Source organism: Henckelia pumila, chromosome 1 (assembly GCF_033568475.1).
Source record: "Henckelia pumila isolate YLH828 chromosome 1, ASM3356847v2, whole genome shotgun sequence".
Classification (NCBI taxonomy): domain Eukaryota; kingdom Viridiplantae; phylum Streptophyta; class Magnoliopsida; order Lamiales; family Gesneriaceae; genus Henckelia; species Henckelia pumila.
In genome coordinates, this window is record NC_133120.1 from 112,498,511 (window position 1) to 112,521,981 (window position 23,471).

General features: G+C 37.2%; 3 protein-coding genes across 3 annotated transcripts; 1 reads left to right on the top strand and 2 right to left on the bottom strand.

Moving 5' to 3' along the window:
- Nucleotides 1-2,619: 2,619 nt before the first annotated feature.
- Nucleotides 2,620-3,631, bottom strand: LOC140872762 (protein FAR1-RELATED SEQUENCE 5-like). The gene is made up of 3 exons (XM_073275648.1): nucleotides 3,373-3,631; nucleotides 2,848-3,308; nucleotides 2,620-2,673 (listed from the first exon to the last, which is right to left on the bottom strand). Exons 1-3 carry the CDS (start codon nucleotides 3,629-3,631, stop codon nucleotides 2,620-2,622), a joined length of 774 nt encoding a protein of 257 aa, XP_073131749.1.
- A 1,648-nt stretch (nucleotides 3,632-5,279) lies between these two features.
- LOC140884213 (uncharacterized) lies at nucleotides 5,280-9,150 on the top strand. The gene is made up of 7 exons (XM_073290898.1): nucleotides 5,280-5,789; nucleotides 6,962-7,000; nucleotides 7,118-7,188; nucleotides 7,461-7,525; nucleotides 7,731-7,820; nucleotides 7,929-8,021; nucleotides 8,474-9,150. The coding sequence occupies exons 1-7, from the start codon at nucleotides 5,356-5,358 to the stop codon at nucleotides 8,906-8,908; spliced, it is 1,227 nt and encodes a 408-aa protein (XP_073146999.1). The 5' UTR covers nucleotides 5,280-5,355; the 3' UTR covers nucleotides 8,909-9,150.
- Nucleotides 9,151-10,086: 936 nt separating this feature from the next.
- On the bottom strand, nucleotides 10,087-10,751 carry LOC140876296 (lachrymatory-factor synthase-like). Its single transcript, XM_073280222.1, has one exon. The coding sequence runs from the start codon at nucleotides 10,740-10,742 to the stop codon at nucleotides 10,251-10,253; it is 492 nt and encodes a 163-aa protein (XP_073136323.1). The 5' UTR covers nucleotides 10,743-10,751; the 3' UTR covers nucleotides 10,087-10,250.
- Between the last annotated feature and the right edge of the window lie 12,720 nt (nucleotides 10,752-23,471).

Sequence of the window (23,471 nt, forward strand, 5' to 3'; positions counted from 1 at the left end):
GGCTCTATAGTCAGGTATAATAAGGTATAGGCTCAATGTGTATATGCACATGACATATGAATATAGAAAGCGGTAAATCATATATCATGCCATATAATAATGCCAAATAAATGCAACATATAAATATGTATACTCGCTGGCAATCTCAGTCAATGTGTACGTACCTCTAGGCTAGTTCAAGTATATTAAGATCCTAGGTTCCAAGCCTATATTCAAAAGTTCACCGTATCACTACATAAATTCTATAAGCCTTAACTAAGCTAATAAGTACTTCCAAAACTTAAATAGATTCCCGGACCATACCTTCGTTCGTAGTTATCCCTTTGAAGTCGCTAGTCCCGGATGACTATAACCACACCTTAGTTACTCCAGAACCTCTATTATAACCGATAGGGCCCTCAAGTGTATATCTCACACTATATAAATGAAGAAAGAAACTCGGGAATTCGTAATTCAGAAATGAATCTGAGAAGCCCTATTTATAGGCAAAATTCCCGGCCAGGATCGGAACTTTCGATTTCAGGATCGGAGCTTCCGATCCAGCTCACTGCGTGCATGTGTGACACGTCGGGATCGGAACTTCCGATCGGATGATCGGAGCTTCCGATCTGCTCTACGTTCAACACTTGTCAAAACTCGCGGCTGAGTCATCGAGCATTGCTGGCAGCTGGAGATCGGAACTTCCATTCCTGGATCGGAGCTTCCGATCTCGGTGCTTCCGTTGAGCTTCCGAAGTGGCTGGGATCGGAGCTTCCGATCTGGGTTTGGAGCTTTCGATCCGGCCCAAAGTCAAAAGCCCAAATTCTCTTCCGAAGTCCAATAACACTCCGAAATTACTAACCCTTAATCATATTTAACATATTATTATCTTAAAATGGAACCTGTGTTACTACATTTAGTTATAATGATCTTGTCCCTAAAAGATTTAAAAATAATAATAAGAAATCAAATTGTAAACAAGTTTGATTTTATTTGATAAAATTTCTTACTTGTGATGGATAAGGACCCCAAACTGATACGAAAATAAATTCAACTGACCACTTGAATTGAAATTTGCGTTACCTTCCTGCATTTAAATACAAAAATAAATATTGATTGTGTCCAAACTGAGAGGAAAATTGAATCTATTACCATTTGATTTGATTGGAAAAAATGTTGATTGTGCCCAAATTGAGATGGAAATCGAGGAGATGCAAACGGATACTGTGATAGTGTCAAATTCGAGTTGTGCGATGGTATATAGTTAATTTCTCGTATGTTGGTGGCATCTTGTGAACTTTGCCCCTTCCTTTTGGCTCCTTTTGAACCTAGAAAATCCAAGTAAATTACAAACTTAGTGATAGATTAACTGTATAACAAATATATGAGAGAAATTTTTAATAAATCAAAACTTACTTGAAATCTCAGCTTTTCCCTTTCCTTTTCCTTTTTTGCTCTTAGTATCCCAATGCCTTGTAATATTTGCATTTGTAACTCCTTTTGCTTTAGCAGTAAGTGGGTTACGTATGCATACTTCATCTATGTGACCATCACTTGGAATATCATCACACGGTGTATCATCTTCTACACTCCAATGCTGGACAAGGTTGGAGATTTCATCTTTTGCAGTGTCAACCAATCTATATAATCTTTTTCTGGCATCCTCATGATGTTTGCTCAATTCAGTTAGATCATACATCGATCTCATTATTTGGTTGACAAAAACCATCTCAGATACATGACCACTAGCACCGCTTCCACACTCTTCAAAAGTGGAGTTAACTTTATTTCTCAAATTCTGCATCCATCTTTTCAAAATATAACATTTTGGCAAAGTAGTGACATTCATACAATTAAACACCATCAAAGCATGCTTACACAAAATCCCAACTGTCTCAAATTTATGACAACTGCACTTTATTTCATGATTCTGCTTATTGAATACCACATGTCTCACCCTTGAGTTTTCATCATGAGATTTTACTTTGACCTCAATCAAATTCCAATCATTGCCAAGACAAGAGGGTGGTTCAAATTGGTGGCAATTCAAAGAATTAACCAATTCAATTTGAAAAAACTGATATATGGAAATCGTATAAACATCAGCAGCATGAATCAACAATGGATGATTTTTCAAAATCTGTGCAGGCCTTCCATGACGACAACGGGTATCCTCAACCTTCTCCTTGACCTGCCATTTATCTTGAATCTTTGCATAATTCATCAAAAATTCATACAAAGAACTCATTTTGTTACCAGCCTTTTTTAAAGCACTATTTGTGGCTTCACTCCTCAAAGTATCCAAAAGTCCCGCACTAAATCTTCTATTACTGAAAGCACTAGCCCATTTTTTCTTATGTTTATACATCTCATTCAACCATTTATGACCACTAAAATTATACTTATCAATCATATATTTCCATGTGACCTCAAATTCATCTTCAGATTCACAGTAAGCCATGCATTTATATCACAAGTTTTTAAAATTTGAATTGCCATTTAAACTCCCAAAGTGTGAAGGGGCATTTTGATTTATATGCCATTGACATAAACGATGGTGTGAATGTGGAAAAACTGTTTCAATGGCATTCATCATGGCTTGACATTGGTCTGAAAAGATAGTTTGAGGTTGTTTTTCATTCATAGAATCAAGAAATATTGTAAACAACCATTCAAAAGAGCTTTCGGTTTCATCTGACATAAACGCCAAGCCAAACAACACATTCTGCATATGGTGATTTATACCAACAAATGGAGCACATATCAAATTGTACTTATTTGTTCTATACTCATATCAATCGACAGGACATCACCAAAAAATTCATAATCAACTGCACATCTATAGTCCCTAAAAAAAAATTTCATCACCTTATCGTTGTCATCCAACTGCACATTCCAGTAAAAGTAATTCTCCTTATTTGCCTTATTTATAAAATATTGAACAAGTGCATCGGCATCTTCATTCTCAACTTTGGTATGTTTTTTCAGCCGACTTATATGGTCATATGCATCTTTTCTGATAAAACCTAAATTTTCTAGGCCACATGCTTCGTTTTCCATAAAAGAAACAGCACTAGAGACAGATATTCCAGCATTTACCATAGCTTCCAGAGTAGATTTTTTGGCATGCGATATATTGCGTGCCGATCTTAACAAGTATGTTTGATCAGGTGCAAACATCTCATGGCTATGCTCTTCCACAAATCTAATCACCCTCCATTCACCTCCTTTTTCCCTAGCAATCTTCAGTTTGGATTTACAATTAGTTCTAGTGACCGGCTTTTGATAAACTGGAATTTTTGTACTAGATCTTTTTTCATCTTTTGTACCTTCACATGAACAATTAAATTCTTTTGACTGAAGTTCATTATTATGGGCAAAATCGTTGATCACCCTTTCTCACACTAAATCCCTTGGCATAAGCATATTGACAATACAATAAATAAGCATCCTCAATAGTGTTCACAATCTTGCCCACTGCTAGTTTACTCTCAAAAACATCGAGAATAGAATTTTCAATTTGTACCTCAACATTTTCAGGCATAGAAGAATCGGAGTTTCTACAATGTGTTTTAGGAATTTGATCAATTTCAGCTTCTTCAACATAGCCTCCCTCCAATTGTGTAAGTGACAGCGAGTTGTCATCTTCCATTTTCAAAATGGATCTGATTAAAAAAAAACAAAAAACAAATTAGGTCAATAAAACTAGAATAAATTCAATTTCTCCTATTTTCAAACAAGAAATTTAAATGCACCAAAACAGATTTCTCATACAAAAAATCAAGACGTTTGAGGTAATGTAAATGCAAATTGAATTTCTTAATTTTGGATGTTTAGAAATTTCATCTTTATCTATTATCCTTTTTCTTTTAAAAAACACAATAAATCCCTTTTGCACAGATTGTAAAGTTTACACATTTATTTGATTTCACATTGTTACGAAGCCGTCATCTATATTATTTTTTACCAACCAACAGGACACATTGTTTTTCATTATATATAATATACAACCATTTACAAGAAAAACAAAAATCAAACTCTGATAGGTGTCGTGATTTTTTTCTTTCAAATAATGAGTCACTCTTCATTCTCAAATATTCAAAATTATTGTAAGGAATAACTAATTTAAATTCATTAAATAACTAACTAAATTTACGAGGCATCACAAAATTCATGAAAAAATAATAAGAGTCAAAAAACAATAGTTGTATTTCTTGTCCATGATTCATTTTCAGAACTAGGCTGTGAAAAATATATAAAAAAAGAACAAAGAAGGAGAATAAGAACAAAAGAGAAATACCAAATGTCAAGACCAATAGAGGCAGTGGTGGCGATGGTGTTTGTCGGTGGCGTATCGTGAAAAAATTCTGATTCATGTTCTGAGTGTCGTACCTAAGGTGAGAGGTTTTTTTATTATTATTAAAAAAAAATAGAATCCCTAAAATCAAATCATGGTTGGACACCTGAAAAATTAACCCAACTCATACTATTTTTTTGGGTTTAAGCATGGAATTTAATTTCCACGTGTCGACTTTTGAGAGGTTATGAGCACTGCTTGTGGAGGTAGCATCGACCGAGCCGCAAGGAAACTTGTTGACCCACTGAACACCAGCCACAAAATATGGGCCCCACGTCGTATCATATCAAGTGGCTTTATTATACAACCACTAGCACACCTAAATTCCTCATCGTGCAAAGAATTAGTTTAATTTTTTTATTCCTCCCCATGATAATATTCTTACATATTCTTACCAATTCAATTTCATATATATTAAAAAAAACAAAAACATATCTACAAAGTTTGAAACATATTGCGTGACGGGGACATCTTTATGAGATAAAGAATTATATTTGGAATTTTTATTTTAAAATGTAAAAAAATTTATTGTGACGTGTAGAATATCATTTCGGAATAGAAATAAATTTATGAGAAAAGGAAACCTTGTTCTTATTAGTCTTCACGTTTTAGTTTTAAATCATATCTAAAAATAATAACATACATACGTTTTAGTTTTAGAAACGAAATCACTAGATTCATATTCAAAAATAAAAATTAATATTTTTAATTTAAAAAATAATATTTTTAATTGGCTAATCGTCGGATAAAATGGAACCGGAAGCAACTGAGCACTTTCTTTGTCGTCTGGGGTAAATCTTAGCTCCCTTAGTTTCATCAACCGCCCTTTGTCTCTTTACATTTGGGTCGTTTATTTCTTTATTTATTATATTATTATTATTATTATTATTATTATATTCTTTCTATATTCTCTCTATATGTATGTATATATGTATAGATAGGTACACACACGAACGAACACAGAAAATATTTGTTTCTATTATTCAACTCCGCTCCGTTCACAAATAAAGCTGACAAAAATGGAGGCTGCGGTGGCGGCGATGCAGGTGGAGGAGCTAACATCCGGTGCCAGCGGGCGATTGATACCGGTCTTTAGGAACCTCCGTCGGACAATCCTCTCCTACCAATTCCTTCGGAGATTTCTCCTCTTTTTCTATTCTTTCTTTCTCTGGATTCTCGTCTTCCTTCCGAGGCGGCACCGATTGTCCTCCGCCATCTCACCGCCTTCGTCCCCAAAAGCATCTTCGTCTTCGATTAGGCGTAGAAAATTGATTCGCCGGAGAGATGAGGAGGATACGCTGAGGCGTAGGGCTTTAGCGGAAGCAGTTGAAATGGTGACACAGGATTTCGATGACGTGAATAGCCGGTGCCAGTGGACGACGTCTTTGTTCTTTGGTGGTAGACAGAATGCTCTGTTTTGCCGATCCTGGTTTCCTGTATCTGGTGATTTAAAGTATGCTTTAGTTCTTTCCTAACAATTTTTGCGTTGAAATTAAGAATTTGTGGTCAGATGGATTACGTTCGATTGCTTAATTTGTCAATCGTTTGTGCCTGTTTTTGTCTCATGTAGCTGAGGTTTGAACAATTAACGTGTCATTTCCAGACTCCGTAGTTTCTCGTTCTATCGCTCGAATTGCATGATGCGTTATACTTTTTTAGTTCGTTGTGTTAATTTTTTTATTTTTATATTTGGAACGAGAGTTAATTGTTGTTTTGAAGTGATTGAAGATGTTATATCTTTTGGCAGACATGCCATGGAAACTTATATGCAGTTTTTTTTATCTAGTTAGCGGTTCTGAGTGTAGATAATGGACTTGTATTGAGAGTTGCTTGAGTAGTTTGTTCCTCCTCCTGTTTTTCTGCTTGCTGACAAAATTTTCTTAAATGACTGTTAGAGTCTTGATTATTATTTAGTACATCCGGACATCTCTTTATTGTTTATGTGATAGCAGTTCTAATTGTAATGTTGCCTATTGCTGCATATATCACCGTCTGCAGACTGTGTCTTAGAGGATGCCAAGGGATTTGGGTTTGGATATTTTAGAATATCCTGTTGCCTTATTTGATTGAGAGAGTTGGGAGAACCCCATGAATTATTTTTCTTTAGTTAGATTCTTTGTTTTGTTGAGGATTTACTCATCTAGTTATCTGTTCATATCTCAAATTGATTTTTCCAGTCATACTTTTCCAATCTCTACTTGAGTAATTGCTATAGTTTGCGCAAACAGTTTGTGAACAAGAGTGTGTTTGACCTTCAAAAAAAAAAAAGTGTGTTTGGATTGAGAAACTGGACTAGAAAAGGCTAATTAGATAGAGGGGCTCTTGCTTAGTAACTCACTTTTCAAAATCAAGGGTGTTCTGTATCCAAATTGGAACTCAATGTATGTTATTATAATAGTCAGTTCTCCAATAATTTTTTTTAAAAAGTCTAGTGCATCCTTCATTGTGTCCTAGCTTGGGTGAATTTTATGGGACACCGCGAGGCAGTTGAGAATGTTGCACAAGAGCAATGCCTAGGTTTTCCACAAACATTGGGCACTACGCTTTCTTTATTTTTGACTTCTCATGATCTCATCTTTTATCCCATAATAAGTCTTCTACTAAAAGAATATTTGCTTATTTCAGGGGAATTTTAATCATCATACACGGCCTAAATGAACACAGGTGTGACTTGAATTCGTTCTCTTTTCACTTTTCAATTTCATTTGTCTCATGTAAAGCATATTGCTGATTCCATCTAATTTTATGATGACATTTGGAAGTCTAATGTTCTGTTATCAGCGGGCGCTACGCCTATTTTGCTAAACAACTAGTTACCTGCAATTTTGGAGTCTACGCAATGGATTGGATGGGTACGTGCTTTTGTGTTTTATCGTTCTCTTCATTTGAATTTTTTAACCATGAGGAGAGAAAGCTTGTAAATTACCCCGAGGATTTACTCTTTTAATAAGTGGACTATATCAATTTAAAATGGAAAGAATGTAGTAATCGTGGCGAAAAGCTTACCATTGCTGAGGAAATAGCTTACCGCTAAGTGCATGATGTTATGTAGTTGATGTATTATTTTTTTTCCTTGAATAATTTGATGTTAACTTTACTGGTGACTCATACTTTGCTTTCATAGGTCATGGAGGAAGTGATGGTTTGCATGGATATGTGCCTTCTCTGGATCATGTTGTTGCGGACACCGTAAGTATAGCAGGATTTTAGTTTCATACTCATCTTAATCTGGGGCTGTTATTTCCTTTCTCCTGCTATATGTGAATGAGGTCCTCTGTCAGGGCTTCGAGATCTCTTGCAAACTTTTGTTGCATTTGTGGAAACATCCTACCATTTAATTATTCTATGCAACACATCACGGGGGTTGAACATGCCTTTTTCCTGATGTTTAAAGGGTGCATTTCTGGAAAAAATCAAATTAGAGAACCCAGGTGTACCATGCTTCTTGTTTGGGCATTCTACAGGTGGGGCTGTTGTTTTGAAGGTATTGCTTTTCCAAGAACATACCATTCTGAGATATTTTTAGGGTTATATAATCGTTTAGTCTATTCCACAAGTTCTTATTGTTTTTGAATTTGTATGATTTGTTCAGGCAGCTTCTTATTCCCACATAGAAGAAATGTTGGAGGGGATCATATTGACTTCACCAGCTTTGCGCGTCAAGCCAGCTCATCCTATTGTTGGTGTGAGTTTTTAGTTCTTTGTATCATTCAAATCCTTGAAGGATTTTTCTCTCATCTTTTATGCTATGAATTCTTTCTTATTTTCCCCTTCACAACTCTTTTTTTTTTTGGAAAAAAAAGAAAAGAAATTGTGATAGTTCTAAGAAAAAACACATCCTATTCTTGGTGTGAGTTGTAGTTCTTTATATCATTCAAATCCTTGGAAGGAATTTTCTCTGGTCAACAATCCCGTTAAATTCACCCTTTTATGTTGTGAATTTTTTTTTTAAAATATGAATCATGGTAGTTGCGGAAAAGACACTTGCTGATGCCAGTTTAACCACTGAAATATAAAACAATGTTGGGTTTCCCGATTCCAGTTGTCTGTCTTTATACAACCTGTAGTTTGATATTATGATATACAGACATGTAATCTTCGTTCTCAAGCTTGAATTTCCTATTTCTTTGCATGAAGGCTGTGGCGCCTATATTTTCTTTGGTGGCTCCAAGGTTCCAGTTCAAAGGTGCCAACAAAAGGGGAATTCCAGTATCTAGGGATCCTGCAGCCATGTTAGCCAAGTATTCGGATCCTTTGGTCTACACTGGCCCTATTAGAGTGCGGACAGGCCATGAAATTCTGCGCATCTCTTCGTATTTGATGCGCAATTTTCACTCTGTCACTGTCCCATTCTTTGTTCTTCATGGAACTGCTGACAGAGTCACTGATCCTCTGGCTTCTCAAGATTTGTACAACGAGGCACCATCAAATTTCAAAAATATTAAACTCTATGAAGGTTTTTTGCACGACCTTCTCTTTGAACCCGAGCGTGAAGAGATCGCTCAGGATATCATTGATTGGATGGAGAGACGATTGAGAGATGTTGGTTGCGATAACTCCAATGGTTGTTAAGGGGCGTTGTTGCCTGCATGATCATTAATGTATCAACTGTGCAGGGGTGGAGGATAGATACAGTTTGGGGTTTAAGTATTAGTCAGCAGTTGGCTACTTGAAACTTGAAAATGTTGCCTTAGCTTATAGGGGGTGTGAATATATATATAACCCCAATCCTGTTGTGTGTCCCAATGGCCAAGTTATTATTGATTATAAAACAATATATTATTATCGTGTTTATTTGGGAGGAATGTTACATATTTTTCTGTCTGCTAATTGGTTAAATCGGTGGGAACTACGTTTGAATTTGTCTTTTGTTATTCGACGACAAACACAAACGTGAGGAAGTTATAAATGTTCGTGGAAAAAAAAATATCAACGATCGGTTGCTTGGGAAAAGTGTGTGGAAGTTTTATTTTGTTTTAAAATTAATTAAAATGAAAATTAGTAGGTACTGTTTGAAGTTTGTGCATGTATATTTAGGGTTAGTTTATGCTACATCGGGAGTGTTTTTCCCTCTATTTCAATACCATTAGATCACATGAGACTCATATATTTTTATGGAAATTGACATATGTCTTGATGATCCAATGGTTGATATTTTATCACATCATGCGGAAAAAAATACTCCAGGTGTAGTATAGAATAATCCGTATATTTATACCCGCAAATGAATAGAGCTCTAAATTTTACATTTAGCTAGAATGGATTGAACAATTCTTGGAGCGCAACTTTAATTTGTGTAGAAGTCGCCAGCCAGTACTCAGTTCACGATCAACCTCGCTAAAGACATTTCTAAAAGAATCCATGGTACTTTTCTCATACAATCACCTATTGTTTTATCGACTTCCTTCTCGTAAAGCATCTCCATTTCGGTATCCTATTATAAATCTCAAATTTCAAAAAAAGAAAACAAGAAGAATCTTTATCGTTAACAAATAGATTTGAACCTAACTTAATTCCAAAAACTAACTAAAAAAAAAGTTGTCATTGATCATACATTGAACTCTCGATATATTTATACAACGGACCAATCAACAAATCTTTCTTAAATTATGTCCAACTGTGGGAGTAGGGTCCTCGGTTTCGGACCTTTTTCAGGTCGAGTATCGAAAAATCAGATAATATTTTTACTTCTCCAAATAAAAAATCGCTTAAAAACACAAAAACAAATTATGATAATAATCCATCTGCATTCTAGTTTTCTACAACAAACAAATCTATCGAATAAAAATTAAAAAGAGAGACAAAAATTATTTAAACCATGAATAATATATTCCGGTTTCCAATCATCTGTTACATCATAAACATTTATCGTAAAATACTCACTCTTGAATCTACGTCTGCAAGAGTAATTCAATTACTCAGAAACGGCAGCCTCCATCTTCTTAGTCATGAGCTGCAACCCAACTTCGTATTTGCCCACCAAATCTTCAAACTTCCATCCAACCACCGGATCAACACGGAAACACCATTCAACGACACATCCTCCGCCGCGGCCCTCCGCCGGAACAACCTTGATGCTGGAGACGTAGGACTTGAACCCAATATTGCAATCCACAATCTCATAACTGAACGTCATTTGGGCATGGTCAATGGCGGTTAGCCTCTCCGTAGACCAACGCAAACCGGACTCCTCTTCGTTGCTTTTGAGACCGAATCCCGCGCAGTAACGCACGCAGCCCGGCTCGCCATTGGTCCCGTGGATGCCGTGGCATATGGCGAGGCCCGGGAACCATCGATGAAGCCCGAAGAAATCCTGGAACAGAGGCCATATTTGGTGAGCCGCGGCCTTCTCCAGCTTCGTTGAAACCCTCGCTTCCCATGTTTGTGATGAAATGTTTCGCTCCATTTTCAGAGTGGACTGTGGTCTGTGAAAAAAAGGTGAATAAAATATAGGTGTCACTTGGTAAGTACAACAACGCAAAGCATCGATCCCAATCATGTAGTTGGTCGTAAATTTGGGTATAAAAAAGTCCCGTTTTTTTTTTTTGGAATAAAAGATTTTTATTTTTCAAAAACTATTTTTGAAATAATAAAAACAAAAACTTGCATGATTTAGCTCACGGAACAATTTGATGATTTATGGATGGATTGATCCATGAAAAAATATTAATTTTTATGTCAAAAATATTATTTTTTTTCTCATTATATATATGAATCGTATCGACCATTAATGAATATAGAATATGTGAGACTTAGTCAAGAGGTGTCAAAACGGACTAGTGGGACGAGCCAATGCGGCGGACTTACGTGTGATTTGACGGTTTTTGGTGGACGGACCTGCAACTTGTCATAACCCACTATTAGACGGGGCGGGTCGAGGCGGGCTTGCCCACCGTTTAGACGGTTGAAAAATTGCCAACTCAATCTACTTATTTTATATGGCGGGACAAACCAACCGGACGTGTCTAGCAATTTTTACACGTCTGATTGTGTCATGCCAGTCTAAAGGGAGTGTTTGGTGGAGCTTTTGGGAATCACTTATTGGATTTTAGCTGCACAGAAGTGAGTGTTTGTGAATATTTGATTCTGCTTTAGCTTCTATGATTTTTAATTAAAAGCCAAAAGCAAGTTTGAGATGTTTTTTTGTGCTTTTGCTTTTTTTTTTTTTATTAATGTTGAAAATTAAAATGGGGCACTTATGTCCTTAGAAAACTTTTCACTTTCCACAATTATCCTCCTATTTTCAACTATTTTTCCTTCGTTCACGCCCCTCTTTTGGGCATTTTCTCTCAAATCAACGGCGGCGAATTCCTGCAGCTAGCGGCGGCAACTTCGAGCATGGTGATTATCTGACATCAAGTAAAGGTTAATTGTAGAGTCGTCCTCCTTAGGTTTTGCAATCCTTAAAGATATCTATTTTATTCCTATGATTTTTGTCGATGTGTGTGTATTTTCGTTATTGGGGTTGTGATATGAGATTATTGTCGGTTTTGTGTTGATGTTGGAAGATCTGATACCGATATGCAACTAATGCGGTGGTGACGCACGATGGAACGAAGTTCCCTTTGTTGGGCTTTGTTGATCTTTCGTCGTTTAAGCTTAGATTTGGTGCAGATTTCTATAGCAAAGTAAATTTTTTTGAGAGCCTTCTTGATAAGTGCATTTTATACACTTAATTCGTTTATAGTTTTACTTGATTTTTGTGATTTATTGAGAGATATTGTGTGATTTTGTTGTTGTTGTTTTTGTGATTGTAGGAAAGAATGAAATTTTATGAGTATAAGCGAAAATGAGCTAAAATATTGGAGAAAATAGTGGAAAACAAGAGTTGAAAAAGAGGGAAAAAGGCTCAAAATTGAAGTTGAAGCACACCCGCGCTGTGAAGAATTGTAAGTGAAGATTTATTCGAGACTGTAGCGTACCCGCTCTAGTCCTATGGCGCGCCCATGCTGCGAGGGAGTTGTTGAAAGATTGGAATGAGAAAGCATAGCGCGCTAGCGCTACCTTATGAGCGCGCCCGCGCGTCGCGATGATCAGAGTTCGAGAGTTTGTTTTTATAAGGAAATTTGGGGATTTTCGTGGGCTTTTCTGGGACGATTATTAGGCCATATAAAAGAGACTTTTCTGAACTACAACGAGGGGTTAGCCGCCACAATACATTAGAGGAGATTGGAGAAGTGTTATTTTTAACAATCAAGAGAGATAATTTAAGTAGGGGTGGAATCGGGTCGGGACCCGTCCCGTAATTCCTTTACCCGATTCCCGTCCCGATAGAAATTGAGATATTTTTTTCTCCTGATCCCGCACCCGCTAAGTGTCGGGACCCGAATGTTCGGTTCGGGATCCCGTCGGGTCGGGAGAGGGTAATCCCGAATAATATTTTTTTAAAAAAAAATTCTATGTAAATATTTTTTTAAAAAAAAATTATGAAAAAAATCAAACAATTTCTTAATATATTACAAATAAATTAAAATTTCTTTATATATAACCTTAAAAAAACTAAAACATTTTTTAGTACATTACAAATAAACTAAAACAACTACTTGATTAATTAAAAAAAAACATATAATTATTCATAATAATAAAAAAAACAAAATAAAAATTTATAACTCAATGTTAATATTAAAAAAGATAAATATAAAAAAAATTATATGGTATATAATTATAAAACATTAATATTAAAAATAAAATTTTAAAAAAATTAATTTTTTAATGAAAAATATTATTAAAAAATATTATTTTTATATTCGGGTCGGGTCGAAAATCCCGTGGGGAAGAGTTGCCTATCCCGATCCCGAAATTGATCGGGTCGGGAAAAGTCCGGGGCGGGAAAAATTTGGGACGGGAACGAGTCGGGAATCGGGACGGATCGGGATTTATGTAAAATTTGTCACCCCTAGATTTAAGGCTAAAGTGGTTGCAAGATCAGATGAAAAGGGACATGCAGCGAATGACTTCTTCCATGATTTCAGCTCATGCATCACGTGGAGAGTCATGCCATAATGAAAATGCCTCAAAGGCAGCACACTCTTAAAAAAATTTGTCATGTTAGCTATCGTTTTTAGTTTTCATGTTTGTATGGAGTTATTAATGTTGACATGAGTGAAATATGTTGAGAGATTTCTTTTGTCTTAATTGATTGAATATGACAGACGACAGCCTGATTTACAAATCATCTTACTTTAAAAAAATCTTGTTTTGCTTATTTTGTTATATCACAAATGCTGGAATGAAATTGATTGATACTCTTAAATTTTTCAAAAAACATGCAAATGTCAGATAGTGAATCAGACAGTGACTCAAATAACATATTTGATTCTCTTTCTTCTTCTTCAGGTTCTGAAAAGTTAGATGACATTATGAACAATGAAGACATCGAAGGTATGGGTTCAAACCCACTCACTAAGAGGAGAAAAAAATTGTTATATGTGTTTACAGTTGGAGCAACAATATATAATGAGAAATATTTGCATACGTCTCCATGTTATGACCGTGAATATAGTGGATGAACTTCGTTAATATCTATCTTGAATAAAAATCCTTTCCGATGCTACTAATCTTTTAGAATGCATAAAGAGGTATTTTTTGAGCTATGTGGAATTTTAGTGAATAATTATGGTTTGAAACCCACGAGAAGTGTGACTGTTGAAGAGCAATTGACAACTTTCATGATGATAGTCGGTGTATGTGAAGGGAATAGATAACTACAAAAATATTTTCAACGGTCTGGATATACTATTAGTGTGCCATTTCATAATGCATGAGAGCTTCTACAAAGATGTCTCTTGATTGGATAAGGTCATTTTCTGATAACAACACTACTCATCCATATATTCAACAAAATTCCCGATATTTACCTCATTTTAAGGTAAATGATTATAAATTTTCTCGAATATTTCATTTTATATCAAATGTTATGTTAATGGTTTATGTAATTTGCTTATACAAATTTTTAGGATTGTATTGGTGCAATCGACGGTACTCACATCAAATCATCAATACCGTGTCACTTGCAAGTTCCATTTATTGGTAGAAAATGTAGTCCAACTCAAAACGTAATGGTAGCATATGATTTTGATATGTGTTTCACATTCGTGTTGCCTAGTTGGGAAGGGAGTGCTCATAACACAAATTTTCTATTCCTCTATAAAAGATGCCTCAAAGAACTTTCCCATGCCACCCAGAGGTTCGCATTTCGATAATATTTTAACATTAATCTCTTTAATGATATCTTAATTTCTGCATTGTAATTATATTTTTTTTTCAGGAAAATATTATCTAGTTGAAACAGGATATCATAATATGTTGGGATTTCTTGCTCCGTATAAAGGGCAAAAATATCACATTCTAGATTTTTAGTGTGCCTCTTCATACAACAATCATGTTGAGGTATTCAGTCACTTGCATTCATCACTGCGTGATACTATTGAGCGCACTTTTGGTGTATGGAAGAAAAAATTTCAAATTATGAGTAATATGCCTGTCAATATTTCTTGGTTATACCAGATTGCACTTGTGTCAGCCACAATTGCAATACACAATTTTATCAGAAAGACGGATGCAAAGGATGAAGATTTTTTGGAGCCTGATTTAAGAGAAAATACTGTAAATGATTATATTGAACAGAGTAATGCAAACAACATAACATCTTACTGTCAACAATCAGATGAGACCATGGACAAATTGAGGGATGATATATGCACATCGATAGCATTTGGAAGGACTGATGTTCCCTTTTCTACAACACCAAAATGAACATCATAATATATTAACATTTTTTTATTTTTTATGGTCACAAATATATTGTGAACGATTGCAGATATTTTAGCAAAATATGGAGATGATGATTTGATATTTGTAATTGTGATATTAATTAGTTGGATGTTATATCAATTTCTTTTCTTCGAGTTTGCATCTTCAAGCATTTTTATTATTATAGATTGTATATGTTTTTCAATTAATAATGATTTTAATTTGTTAACTATTTTAGATATTTTGTTTTTCCTCAGGTTTAATGGGATGGTCCAACTAAACGGGCACAACTTAATTATCCGAAGAATAAAAATAAATTTTTTAATATTTTTGGAGATTCTTTTAAAATTTTAATTTTTATTTATATATGAGGTTTATAATAGTTTCTAATGGAAATCATAAAATTCCCATCATATTTTATTATAAGGATTTATTTTTTAAAAAAATATTTGCATTTTTTTACAGTTTTAATTTCCAGAATTGTTTTAAAAAATATATTTTGTACATTTATGCAAATTTTGTCTTTTTTTATTGTTATTAAAAATCTTATATAATTTTAAAGAATTAATTATAGAATTCTTCCTTGTTATCTTGAAGAATTAAAATAGCGGAATTAATTATACAACAGGTTTTAAAAACATTTTGATGTCGACAATAGCGGTTTTATTAATTAAAAGAATTAATTAAGTGTTAGGTAAGTTAAGGATATTGTTGGGATCGGTTCAGAGGGTAGAGGGGGGGGGGGGGTGAATACACTCTGAAACTTATTTTCTTTCTTTTCAAAATGATCAAGTGAAGTTTAGTTCACTTAATCTGTTTTCTCAACTTCTAAAACGGTTTGAACAACTTAAATAGTGCGAAAATAGTTCAGAGGTTTTAGTGATGCAAAGGCAAGTTATAACACGATGTATGAGCAATATATAAGATAAATATGCAGTAAAGACTAAGGCACGATTTATGGAAGTTCGAAGGCTTAATCCTTCTACGTCTCCCCTTCTTCCACTTAGGAAGGAATTCACTAGAAGACTTTGGTTATTACAACGTCTTGCAATACACCCACTTCAGACTTAGGACTTATCCAATGCCTAATCCGAAACTCCTAGATTTACACAGATAAGATTCTCAGTTCTTATCAGACTGGTGGAAGCTTTCAGAGTAGCTTCAAGTCTCTTCAATAATGAATACAGTCCGGTTGAGCTTCTCAAACTGCAGAGCGGTCGAGAGGCTTGGAAACCCTAGGATGATCCTTGAAGATCAGATATGTAAACTGTAGGCGAGGGTTTATTTGAGCAACAAGTGAATGATCTTGTAAGTGTGCTCAAGTATTGCTTCAGTATATCAGATGAGGACTTCTGATAGTATTCAAGTGATTGAGTTGATTGAGATTTTTCGTGTTGCTTGTCTTCTTGTCACTTCTTGAGCAATCTTCCCTTTATATAGGTCAATCATCAACGTCTTTATTTTGAACGTTCTGATGCTGCATTGAATGCACATTTAATGCTTCATAAATGCATTGATGATTCTGCATGAAGATCGTACACTTCTTTAAATGCAGACAACTTCCAGGGTCCAAAACTGGTATAAACGGTCGAATGCTTTATCTGTAGCCATTCTGCGTTTTTGCCATTTTAGTGCAACCTGTTGTCTCGATGCAAGAGTCAACAGATCTTCTGATACGCCGGTTTATCTCTCGATGCAAGAGTCAACAGATCTTCTGATACGCCGGTTCTGCTTTTGATAAAAGATCTTGTAATGAACGTCTTGTCTCAAGTATTTGTCTTGAGATATCTTGATAAGCAGTTGGCATTCTACCGGTAGATAGATTTATCCTCTGCTGGTTTGAATAACCAGTCGATAGGCTTGTGACTGCAACCGGTCGAGAGACAAAGGCAGTTGACAAGCTTCCGGTAGATAACTTGAAGGGTTTAGACGGTTGCGGTAGGAGTTGTAGTAGATTCCTGAAATACAAAAGATTGGCAGCACATTCCTATACAATGAGTTGTTGTTTGTTATCACCAAAATGTCGGATTCAACAATTTCCCCCTTTTTGGTGATGACAAAACTTAAGTGCTCCGAAAACAATATGAAAGCATTAAAATGAACTTCATTGAGAGAATGAATTTCATTAATTACAATAAGCATTCTTATTACACCTACTGAAGAAAAACAAAATGAGATACACCTGCGATAAGTAAAGAAGAGACAAGTTGTTCATCTTTTGAACCAACTGGCTCCTCCTGACCTATCGCCTTCTCTTTTTCTTCTGTCGGCTTCTTCCTTTCTTCTGGATTCTTCTTCACGTCTTCTTGCCTCTGCTGCTCTTCGTTGCTCTTCTTCCCCCTTTTTGGCATCACCTTGGTTGAGTCGAAGGATGATCTCAGTGAGTTGAGTGCCAAGGCAGGCTTGCATAGTATCAATTTTTGCATCTAGTTGAGCAATTAGAGTAGCTTGCATAGTTTCCATCCGATCATTCAACTGCCTATGAAGGCGGTTTTCGGATCTGACAACTTGTTCGGAGACGGTAGAGAGCGTTTGGATTTGAGTGCGATGATGGGCAGTGATCTCTTTGGACAGATGAGCAAGGTCTCTAGACACGGTCTCAAAATGCCGAATCATCGTCTTGCGTGAATTGTCAACCCATGAGGATGTGTTTGTGATGTCTTGTGAAAAGGATCGAACTGTTTGCATGAGCTCATGAAGCCTATTTATCAATGTGTGATCCAGAGCTGCTGCCATGGCTTCAATATATGAGTCATCAGTCTGAAGCATTTGACTCTGTGTGTCATTCCTTGGTGAAGCCGGGCCAGACTCAAGATGATGTGATGCTGGTGATCTGGCTGGTGAGCTAGCTGATGGACCTTCCAATAGTGGTACAGTTGGAGATGTAGGGGTCTCGACTGCAGCCAAGATGGTTGGTGGAGTAGCAGGATCAGCACTCGGTTCATCCATTAGGAGATCTTCCACAAACTTTTTAGTAGATGGAGACGGTTGAAGTGCTGGGTCAGCATCAGTCACTGGCTGTTCTGGAGGTGCAAGTGATACAATAGTGCTTGGTATCTCTGTTGGGGGCACTACTGCTTCACTGCTGCAAGGAGCCTCTGTCACAGAGGTGACAGGAATTTCTTGTTCAATCACTTCTAAAAAATCTTGTAGACGACTGGGAGAGGTGTGAGCGGTCGCCGCTGGAGATGAGTGAGCAGTCACAGCTGCTTCCGGTTGAATTACTGCTTGGACTACGGTTGAGGCGGGGTCGACCGATGAAGATGCTGCCACAAACGATCCTAGAGCGGATGACTGAAACAGGTCAGCAGTGATGAGACCGGTCAGAATCCCATCTAAAAGAGTAATAGCAGAGACGTCTTCTTCACCCTGATCTTGGGTAAGAAAAGTCTTCATCATCACCTGTGCTTCCAGTCCATAAGCCTGTATACAAGCTGCTGAAGCTGTCGTCTTTACGCTGTTAAGAGCTTGGAAGTGCTGAAGTAGTTGAGTGATTTGACGTAGACTATTCTGTAGTCCAGTCAAAATCACAAAGTCATCGGTGGCGGTAGGACTCTTGAATTTGAAGTTTTTGAGACGCTCAGTAATCAACAGAGATATCAGGCTTCCTCGAAGCTTCAAGTCGATGAGCTGTCTTCTTCCCAGAGCCTCCACGATGTCTTCAGTGTCAGCAAAAAGAAGCATCTTCTGCTCAATAACGTTCAGAGCTTTCCACTTAGGAAATATTTGAGCAAGCGTCAGGTGAGTACGGGAATGATGCCATCTGTCAAAGCGCTGTAGGTGACGCTTGACAGTGCGGAGAACGTGAGAGATGATCAAGTTGAGCTCTACAGTAGCTGCTGGTTGAGCCTTAGGTGAGTAGATCATCACACTTTTCCCTTTGTCCTTGGGATCGAGAGTGACCTTTGGAGTTGATGAGGCACCTTCCATGATTATCACACCCTTGGTAGGACGTGGAGCAGTAGTAGCATTAGTGGTAGTAGTCTCGACCGTTGGCAGAATTGGTGTTGGAACGGTAGGAGCAAGTCCAGAAAGGGACTTTAACTTCTTGTGCTGCCTCTTCTTCTCGCCTGCAGGCGTGGATGACACAGCTGCTTTGGAGACAGAAGGAGATGACTTGCTGAAGGCTTGAATCAGTGGAACGTTCTCACGTGATTCTTCTTCAGAGTCAGACTCTATGATAAGTTGACGCTTGGCAGATTTCTTGGTATGGGCTGGTTTGGCCGCTACCGGGACTGTTGAAAGCGGTTGAGTGACAACAACAACACTTGAGGTTGAAGGCAGAGTGTCGACCGCAACCTCTTTCTTGTTCAGAAACTTGAAGATTGTAGACTTGTTGAGCCATTTGGTGGGATGCAGAGGCTCAGTCTTGGAGAAGTCTACTCCAAGGACGCTCAAGGTGTGGCAAATTTGCAGAGCAAATCCCTCGGATTGCCCTTTTCCCCTGATCATTTCACATAAAGTAGTGAACAATATGTCTGACCAGTTGATGTTGATTTTGGAGGCGATACAAGCCATGTATTGGAATTTCTCCATCGTCACCTTGTCGTACGATCCAGCCTTGGCAAGAAGATTCTTGGCCACGATGTTGGTCAATAGCCTGAATGGAGCTTTAAGAGATGTCTTCTGAGCCGGCAGTTTGATCGGAGCATCAGTGGTTGAGAATTCCTTCAACCAGTATGAGCAGTTACCATCGGGAAGATCCGCGCATTTTGTCAAACCCCTGGAGGGCAGATCAAATGTGCTGGCGAAGAACTTTTGATTGAAGGAGTAGGACTCTGTCCGGATCAAGCATTTGACAGTCCCATGCTCGATTTGAGCGGTTGCAAAGAACTCCTTCAAGACAGGCAGATCGCAGATGGCGCTGCTTCCCAAAAACTTCTTCAGTCCAGAGGCTTCAAGCATGGTGAAGACCTCAGTGATTCCTGCATTGTTTGCCTCAATAACGGAATCAAAGTTGATTGCAAGGCAAGTCTTCTGGATCGACATGATAGCTGTAGATAAGAACTCGAGCAGAGAGTAAGCAAAAGTTTGATAGTAATACGATAGAACTTTTAATGCAATATGAAAGCTTTAGCAACGGTGAAAGGTTGATATACGAGTGTAAAGAAGTATATATAGGAACCTATGGGCCATATGGTGATGTCATGAAAAGTATTTTTGAAATTCAAAAAGTTTTGAAGAGTATAATCACCGCGCCCAATTAATGTCATTTGGTTCAGAGCACAAAGCTGCTAGTACGGAGCCTGTCAGAGACTAGCTAAAGGCGGATGATATGCCAACATTTATGGCAATGTAACAGCTAAGCTATTAACGTCATACTAGCAATCATTCCCCCTAAAAACATGCATACTAACTTAGATCTACTAAGCCAAGAATATTTCGAAAATATGAAAACTTAGCGTCCGGTAAAGGCTTGGTGAATATGTCTGCTGCTTGCTGATCGGTAGAGATGTATTCCAGCCTGATTTCCTTCTTTAAGACATGATCTCGGATAAAGTAATGCCTGACATCAATGTGCTTTGTCCTAGAGTGCATCACTGGATTGTGAGTGATGGCTATGGCACTTGTATTGTCACAGTAGATTGGAGCTTCACTCGACCGGATTCCATAATCATTAAGCTGTTGTTGAATCTAGAGTATTTGAGCACAACAGCTGCCAGCAGCAAGGTATTCTGCTTCGGCGGTCGAGGTAGCAATTGATGTCTGCTTCTTACTTGACCACGAAATTAGTCTATCTCCAAGGAATTGACATGTGCCACTTGTACTTTTGCGATCAATTCTACAACCTGCATAATCTGCATCTGAATAGCCAATAAGATTAAGATTTGAATCTTTGGGATACCAAAGACCCACATTAGTAGTTTCTTTAATATATTTTATTATTCGTTTGGCGGCAATGAAATGAGATTGCTTAGGTGCTGCTTGAAATCTAGCACATAAACAAACTGAATACATGATATCCGGTCGACTGACAGTCAAATAAAGCAATGAGCCAATAAGGCCTCGATACATTGTTACCTCGACCGCGATTCCCCCTTCATCTTTATCAAGCTTGATTGATGCACTCATGGGGGTAGATACAGTTGAGCACTGTTCCATTCCAAACTTCTTTACCAATTCCTTGGCATACTTGGATTGATTGATAAATATTCCAGTTTCAAGTTGCTTCACTTGCAATCCAAGAAAGAAATTTAGCTCGCCCATCATGCTCATTTCAAATTTCTCCTGCATCATCTTAGAGAATTTTGAGCACAACTTGGGGTTAGTTGACCCAAATATAATGTCATCAACATAAATTTGTACTAGTAACACATGATCACCTTTTACAAATTTAAACAAGGTCTTATCGACCGTTCCAATTTGGAAATCATGTTCCAGTAAAAATTTTAGTAATGTATCATACCATGCACGCGGTGCTTGTTTTAATCCATAGAGGGCTTTGTCAAGTTTATAGATATATTGAGGATGAGTAGGATTGACAAAACCTGGTGGTTGTTCAACGTACACCTCTTCTTGAAGTAGACCATTGAGGAATGCAGACTTGACATCCATTTGATAAACTTTAAAGTCCTTGAAAGCTGCATAGGCAAGAAAGATGCGGATTGCTTCTAGTCTTGCAACTGGCGCGAAGGATTCCTCAAAGTCTATGCCTTCTTCTTGTCTGAATCCTTGTGCAACAAGCCGAGCTTTGTTATGCACAACAGTGCCATGTTCATTGAGCTTGTTACGAAACACCCATCTAGTTCCAATCACATTTTGATTTTCCGGTCGAGGAACTAGATGCCAAACATTGTTGCGGGTGAATTGATTCAACTCTTCTTGCATAGCTTCAATCCAGCTGGCATCTGATAGAGCTTCATCTATCTTCTTGGGCTCTACCTGAGATATGAAAGCTGCATGCAAGAATTCATTAATCATTTGACCACGTGTTTTTCGAGGAGCAGAAGGGTCACCTATGACCAACCCAGGTGGATGATCTTTGTTCCACCTAAAATAATTCCCTAAAGGGTTGTCATCAATTGGTTGACGAACGTCCTCGTTTACTGGATCATCATTGGCAGGAGGATCGTTATCAACCGGTGGATCCTCTTCTGGCCTTGTTTGATCACACACGGTAGAGGAAACTGGATCATCCTTCTTTGGAGGATATGGATCACTGTCACTCTCTTTCTGTAGATTTGTGTTTTCCAGTCTATGACTCAGATCATTTATGCTCCCTTGAGTTTGTTCTGTACAAAGAGTAGATTCATCAAAAACAACATGAATGGTTTCCTCGACCGTTAGTGATCTTTGATTGAACACTCGATAAGCTCTGCTAACGGCTGAGTAACCAATAAAAGTTCCTTCGTCTGCTTTGGCATCGAAGGCTGTCAAATGATTTTTGCCATTGTTGTGGATAAAGCATTTGCACCCAAAAATTTTGAAGTATGAAATATCAGGTTTTGTGCCATTCCAGATCTCATATGGAGTTTTGTTAAATCGTTTATTAATCATAGATCTGTTTTGAGTATAGCAAGCTGTGTTAACTGCTTCTGCCCAAAGCCTTTGAGAAACATTTAAATCAGCAATCATAGTTCTGGCTGCTTCTTTTAAAGTACGGTTCCTTCTTTCAGCCACCCCATTTTGCTGTGGGGATCTAGCAGCTGACAACTCATGCTTGATTTCCTGATCATCTAGATAAGTCATAAGAGTGGTGTTTAAAAATTCAGTCCCTCTATCACTCCTGATTCTATCTATCACAATAGATTGTTCATTTTGCAAGCGTTTAAAAAGCTTAATCAGGTGAGGTGCAGTTTGATCTTTTGAAGAGAGAAAGATGACCCAATTAAATCGAGAAAAGTCATCTATAACAACAAGAGCATATCTCATTTCCCCTATGCTTCTTACTGGTATAGGACCAAATAGGTCCATGTGAAGTAAATCTAAGCATTTGGAAGAAGACATACACCCTTTATTTTTAAAGGTTGCTCTCACCTGCTTTCCTAGTTGACAAGCAGGACAAACTTTGTCTTTTATAAAATCTCCTTCAGGCAGACCAGAAACCAAATCATGCTTCCTCAAGTTAGAGATGGACTTAAAATTTAGATGATTTAACCGCTTATGCCACAACCAATGTTTATCATGATGAGCAGTAAGACAAGTAGGTGAAGAAATATGTGAGCAAGACCAGTTTACCTTGTAGGTGTTTAGGTCTCTTACACCGGTCATAAGAGTCTCACCTTTGTCATTTTTGATGATGCAAGTGTGTTTGTGAAACTCGACCGAATGATCATTGTCACATAGTTGACTAATACTTATCAAATTATAGCACAGTTTGTCAACAAGCAACATATCTTTAATAATGATGTTACCATGGATAATCTTATCTTTACCCACGGTT

What these genes read in the sequence shown, in the direction of transcription:
- LOC140884213 (XM_073290898.1), top strand. Translation starts at nt 5,356, where the DNA reads ATGGAGGCTGCGGTGGCGGCGATGCAGGTGGAGGAGCTAACATCCGGT. An exon ending in CTACGCAATGGATTGGATGG is followed by an intron (nt 7,189 to 7,460) that starts GTACGTGCTTTT and finishes TTGCTTTCATAG; the next exon opens with GTCATGGAGGAAGTGATGGT. An exon ending in CAGCTCATCCTATTGTTGGT is followed by an intron (nt 8,022 to 8,473) that starts GTGAGTTTTTAG and finishes CTTTGCATGAAG; the next exon opens with GCTGTGGCGCCTATATTTTC.
- LOC140872762 (XM_073275648.1), bottom strand. Translation starts at nt 3,631, where the DNA reads ATGGAAGATGACAACTCGCTGTCACTTACACAATTGGAGGGAGGCTAT. An exon ending in GGGATTTAGTGTGAGAAAGG is followed by an intron (nt 3,309 to 3,372) that starts GTGATCAACGAT and finishes GTTCATGTGAAG; the next exon opens with GTACAAAAGATGAAAAAAGA. An exon ending in AGTTGGATGACAACGATAAG is followed by an intron (nt 2,674 to 2,847) that starts GTGATGAAATTT and finishes CGTTTATGTCAG; the next exon opens with ATGAAACCGAAAGCTCTTTT.
- LOC140876296 (XM_073280222.1), bottom strand. Translation starts at nt 10,742, where the DNA reads ATGGAGCGAAACATTTCATCACAAACATGGGAAGCGAGGGTTTCAACG.